The sequence below is a fragment of the Notamacropus eugenii genome, chromosome 1, assembly GCF_028372415.1.
Source record: "Notamacropus eugenii isolate mMacEug1 chromosome 1, mMacEug1.pri_v2, whole genome shotgun sequence".
Classification (NCBI taxonomy): domain Eukaryota; kingdom Metazoa; phylum Chordata; class Mammalia; order Diprotodontia; family Macropodidae; genus Notamacropus; species Notamacropus eugenii.
This window is the reverse complement of record NC_092872.1, coordinates 272540379-272546492: the sequence shown is the minus strand read 5'-3', so window position 1 is coordinate 272546492 and position 6114 is coordinate 272540379. Positions and strand designations below refer to the sequence as shown.

At 41.6% G+C, this 6114-nt stretch overlaps 1 protein-coding gene across 1 annotated transcript; it reads right to left on the bottom strand.

Annotated features, from left to right (window-relative positions):
• Window positions 1-1419: 1419 nt before the first annotated feature.
• On the bottom strand, window positions 1420-2158 carry LOC140517553 (ferritin heavy chain-like). Its single transcript, XM_072628917.1, has one exon. The coding sequence runs from the start codon at window positions 2141-2143 to the stop codon at window positions 1592-1594; it is 552 nt and encodes a 183-aa protein (XP_072485018.1). The 5' UTR covers window positions 2144-2158; the 3' UTR covers window positions 1420-1591.
• Between the last annotated feature and the right edge of the window lie 3956 nt (window positions 2159-6114).

The following is a 6114-nucleotide window of genomic DNA, read 5'->3' as shown; positions in this document are numbered from 1 at the left end:
TTTTTGTTTCCCCGATCAACCCTGGAGTTAGCTTGTTAGGTGTGTGGGAGGTGTGGTCTGGTCTCAGGAGATCTCCTCAGCTGACCTGAGGCAAAGGCAAGGTCAGGGGATGGTAATCCCAGCTTCCCTATTGTCTTCCCTTTTCCCCTGGAGGGCTGGGGCACGCCTAGAAGCTAACGCGTGTTCCCGCCCCTCCTGGGGCTCGTCTCCTGGCTCTGAGGCTTGCCTGGGTCTCAGTGCGAATTTTCTCTGCCCTGGGTCGTCTGTCCCTCCAGATCGCCTCCACCACAGTAGGAAGAATCCCCCTTTGCCCCTTTTCCAGCCTCTGGTGTTATGAGACCACCCGCCCCCTTCTGCTGTTCCCGCTGATCCAGGATTAATCTGGGGAAGAATTTTATGGTTCCCTCACGGTCATCAGGGGGGAGCAGAGAGCACTTACTGATCACTCTGCCATCCTAGTTCCTGGAAGTTCAAGTAGTGACCCACCGAAGTCCGTCTTCAGGCTGAATATTTCAAGGGCTGCTGCGGTGATGTCTGGCACTCAGCGGCTCTCACTGGCTCGGCCTGGCTTATCTCCTGCTCCACTGGTCTCGCCCGCCACTCTCGGGCTCCTCTGGTCCCCTCCGCCCTGCCGCCCCGACCGCACTGCGCTGTGCGCCGGGGTCTTACCCCCGCGGACCAGATCCCTCCCGTGGACCCTCTGGTCCAGCCTGGGCTCCGAATCCGTCAAAGTCCGTCACCCACTGGATTTTACACCTCCAAAGTCTGGTCAGACTCTCCCCCCAGAGATATCCAGAGGAGTTTTTCCAGGAGCTTAGGTGAGTCATTGCTTTCACTCCACCATCTTGTTAAGTAAACTTTTTAAAGAAGATATTTGATTTAAAAATATTAAGTGATTTGAAGATTCAAGAATATATGAGTCTAATCCACATTTTGAAGTCCACATCACTTACCTAACATTAAACATAACTAAGGTGTAATTCTGAAATAGTATAATTGGTGAGGATTTTTATTAGAGACATGCAAGTTTTAAAATCCTATAAAATGAGTATAATATGCTTGTAGAGAAACATCCAATTCAGTCATTTATTTAAAGTATTTGTTATAGCTGTATTTATTTAAGCAGCTAGGTGGTACATACTGTATTTGGCGTCAGAAAGATCTGTGTTCAGATCCTGGGTGAGCTCACTATGCAAATCTGAACAAATCACTTCATCTCCCTTGGTCTCAGTTTTCTCATCCACAAAATATGGATAATAGCAGCATGCCCTGAACAAAACTGTGGCAGGGAGATTGATCCACTCATTCCATCTGTATACTTGCATACATTGCATACTTGCCACTTAGCACAATGTCTGGCACTTTGGTAGGTTTTTAATTAATGCTAGATATTGACTGATAATATAATCATAGATGGAGTTATTGTGATTATTTTTTTTTTCATCAGTACCAAGTCACTTTATTGGGATGTAAATGGTGGTAGTTTTTTGGTACAGATTATGAAAAGGTCAGATACCCAAAATATGCATGCACTGAAAGACAGTAGGAGTCACACCCACAGTTCCCAGGTGTGGGGGAAGCCAGGTGTGGCTTAGCTCTCGTTGTCACTGTCTCCAAGGGTGTGCTTGTCAAAAAGATATTCCGCCATGCCAGAATCGGGGGCCCCCATTTTGCGCAGGTTGGTTACGTGATCACCCAGTTGTTTGATGGACTTTACCTGTTCGTCTAGGTATTGGGTTTCGATGAAATCACATAAATGGGGGTCATTCTTGTCAGTTGCCAGCTTGTGCAGTTCCAGTAACCACTGACTGACGTTTTTTTCCAGGTGCAGAGCGCACTCCATTGCATTCAGCCCACTCTCCCAGTCATCTCGGTCGGGTTTCTTGACGTCCTGCAGGAATATGCGGCTGCCGCACTGGTTCTGGAGCTTCATCAGCTTCTCAGCGTGCTCCCTCTCCTCGTGGGACTGGTGGAGGAAGTACTTGGCGAAGTTCTTCAGCGCTACGTCATCTCGGTCAAAGTAGTAAGACATGGACAGGTAGATGTAGGAGGCATAGAGCTCCAGGTTGATCTGGCGGTTGATAGAGGCCTCCGAGTCCTGGTGGTAGTTCTGCCGCACCTGAGAAGGGGACGAGGTGGTCATGGCGGCGGTGGAAGCTGGGTTGGGGCAGCGGGGGCCGGGGGCGGCTGCTGCGCGAACGGGAGGACGGACGAAGTGTTGGTTAGTGGAGGTGAAGGTGGACAGGTGGCTAAGGGCGGCTCCGGCCGGGAATCTAGAGCGGGTTCCGTTCAAGGACTGTTGAAGCAGAAAACCGCAGCGACTCCCCTTCCCTGCGCTTCTGGCCTATTGTGATTATTTTTAAGTGTCAGGCTATGGGGTTATTGATAATTAGTGGATTTTTCTTCAATATATTCATTATTTTAAGTGGGTGAATGTTATATTTACCTGACTACTTTCCCAAGGACATAATGGTGCCCCTTCAGAAGGCACTATTTCAGGCTCCATTTTAATTACATTATAACACAACTTTCAATGTGATTAAGATAGTTAGGCATTAGCCCCTTACCTTTCAGATCCGATGAAAGCGTTAATAAATTATAATGAGTTTTCAACACAAAGTGGTGAATGGGGGAGCTAAGCAAGGTGAGGAATGTCCTCTTACTAGTCACCAGACCTTCTTTCATTTGTTGACATGCAAATGAGCTTTTACAAGAAGAGAAAAAAGCATCCTCTTTTCATTTATGTTACTTACCTGGTTCTTTAATTGAAGAGTACATTCTGTCTTCTTCCCAACACAGGGAGGTGTGGGAGGCAAATTTCAGACTGACATATTTATATTACATACCACCACACCTCATGATGGTATGTCACACAAGGATGAAAGAAGATATTAATAGTTAAACACAGGTAAGGCAAATAGAGGAACAAGAGATTAAACAATTACTGATAGCATTCTGAAATTCCTTCAATGGAAATATGTGGGTTGTGGCAATCATTATCTACATTCAAACATGGAAACTCATAGTACAGAAGAGACTACTTAGTATTAATGAGATAGCATTGTCTTCTTTTTAAAATATTGTTCCTAAAGAGTAGAAATGGGATTCATCAGAGCTAGGCTTTGACAGGAAAGTCTGGTTTGCCTTCCATGAGACAAGTTCTTATCTACAGCCATCACTCCCCAGCAACCTGAACAACTTCAGACAATAGGATGTATCTTTCATGTTGCAGACAAACATGAGTGATCAGCCCCAGGTCACTTCTCTTTGTTGATTGTGGGTCTCAATCTGGGGTACCAGGAGCCCCCCATGGGCTAAAGAAGTATTACAAGAGATTATCAAATACATATGCACCACTCAATGGCATTTGACTCCAACATAATATACTATGATTCAATATAAAGTGGGAATAAATTTTCATAGACTACATAAATTATATGTCCTACAAATTTATGTACTGATTTTTGACTGTTTGGGGGTGATATTTGCACTAATACAACATTTATTCATTTGTTTGTTTATTTATTTATGTTTTACTGACTTCTTAGCAATTTTTTGTCATCATGTACCCCCTATGTAGGGGGAAAAACATGAAAGGAAAAAAATTACATCATCTGATTATTTTATTTGACTCTATTATATTGTATTGGTATTGTTTTGTATGAAACAAGAAGCCCCACACTCATAGAAGTTGAGAATCACAGTTCCAAACCAGTTTGCCTCTCATTTCCATTTTCTCAAGATAGCCAACAAAATAGAAACCATTTTGATGGTTTCAAAGAAAAAAAACAAAAAGAAAACATTTTTGTTCCAGTTTTCCATTCCTCTCATTAAAATCACTCCCTTGGCTCTTCTTTGAAGCTATTATCTGCCTCTTACTAATTTTTTAAATTTTTAATTTAATCGAATCATTTCTAAATTCTTCACTTCCCCTTCCCCCTCTCCTATCCTTTAAATCCATTACAAATATATATGGTCATGAAAAACAAAAAACAAAAAAAAAAACCTCTCTTATTCTTACTAGGTTAAGCAGCTAAATATAGTATTCCTCTTTTAGGTGTTGCATCCACATAGGTAAAAGAGATACTTTTTGTTTTTTAAATGACATCTACGAGGAGCAATTGAATTCTCTAGCATTAGGATCTATACATTATACTGAGCCAAAGAAAAGAGGTTCAGTGGGGAAATCATCCAAAAAACTCTCTCTAGAGAAAGGAATCCTCTAAAAATATGACAGCTCTTTCCACCCAACAAAATTTATGTGACAATTCAGAGTAAAACTATTCTCTGTTGGCATGGCTTTTATTTTTGTATATCCTAAAGTTATTACATTAAATAATTAGTATTGTCATTCTGATTTCTATTTCTATAGATGTAGTGTTAACTGAAGGAAAGGAATGGTTTAAGAGTCCCAAGATAGGATTAGTTGGGGTTTGATGATAGAGTTTTTATGTGTTTCAAAGCCAAGGAACTGCTATGTTGTTGTAAATTACCTTGTAAAGGTGCTCATGGCTGAAGAACCTTCTACTGTAAAATTTATAAAGTCCTGTCATGATGCATTGGCATTCATTCAGCAATGTTCTACTGCAGATAAGCAAGCAGGATATTTAAGTTTAGACTTTTACCATACTGTGGTGCCTGCTAAAATGGGAGATAGATGAACATAGGAAAAGAAGATGAATGGAATAGTATAGAATAAGAAAACTGCAGAGTGGACAAGCAAAGCATCTTGAATTGGAAGCTAGGAGACCCATATTCAAGTCCGAATTCTGTATGATGATTAAGGACTAAGATATCTAGTTGTGGAATTTTGGACAAGTCACTCTGGGACTCCATTTCTTCATCTGTGAAATTAGGAGTTTGGAACAGATCATATCTAAGATCTAAGCCAGTTCAGTATGGCTTATGGGAGCTGAATTGAAAGGACCTGGATTCAATCCATCATCTCCTGCTTGCTAATTTTGTGGCCTACATAGGTCACTTCATTACCTTCATCAAGAGCAAAAATAGTAACTAGAAGACATCAGTAAGTATTTAAATTCCCATGATGTTTCATCAATGTATTAAAAGCTAGGATACAAAAAAAAGACAAAAACACAGTCCTTGATCTCAAGGAGCTCACATTCTAATGGGGAGGACAACATGCAGATAGATAAGTATTTACAAATAAACACAGTGCAAGTAGGAAGTCTGTGAGAGAGAAGGCATTGGTTTGGATAAAGGACTAGAGAAGAATGGGGAAAGTTCTCCTTTAGAAAGTGGGATTTGAGCTATATCTTGAAGGAAGCCAGGGAAATCAGAAGGAAGAGATGAAGAGGGAGAGAGTCCCAGACATGAGGGATAGCTAGTGAAAGTTCTTGGTACTGGATGATGGGGTTCAGGTTCTATGATCCTGGAGATGGAGCGCTATGTGAGAAGAGCAAAAGTAAGTCCAGTATTGCTGTATTGTGGTATATCTAGGATATAAGCTTAATGTAAAGGTTGTTCAGGGGTGAGTAAAGCTGTTTAAAAGTGAAATGGGGTGTCTTGAATAGTGGACAGTCCCTTTCCTTGATTGTCTTCAGCTGAATGTTAAGCTATTGGGTACATTGCTTCCTTTGGTACAAAGGCCGGGTTTCAAATTCAGTGACTTTATAATTCTCTCTAGGCTTCAGTTTTCTTATTTGTAGAACAAGGAAGTCCACTCTAGGTGTAAAGCCTATTCCAAATTCTTTCCCCTAGGTTTTTTGTTTTTTGTTTGGTTTTTTTTTTTTTTCCCACAGTGGGTCTATAGTGACCAGAGAGTGCTAAGGTTCTGAAAAATCCTGGAAACCATCCTCCTGGAAGTTACCCCTTGTGATGGTGGTGGTGAAGGTGATGCCTTTAGATGTGACTGTCTAAAGAAGCAACCTTTTGCTCAGTGAGGAGATGGAAGCTAAATAAAGGCTGACTGTTCTAGATCAAGGGTAGAGTGATAATGGAAAAATAGAAGAAACCTCCAGGGAATAAAAGAGCAGCTGGGAGAAGTAACAATGGTTTAGGACCAATTGGCTCAAAGGAAAAGGAAATAAGATCCCAACTTTAGCAGACTTCATGGTGGATGTTGCCTTCCTTTTGTTCAGTCCATCTGACTCT

What these genes read in the sequence shown, in the direction of transcription:
- LOC140517553 (XM_072628917.1), bottom strand. Translation starts at nt 2,143, where the DNA reads ATGACCACCTCGTCCCCTTCTCAGGTGCGGCAGAACTACCACCAGGAC.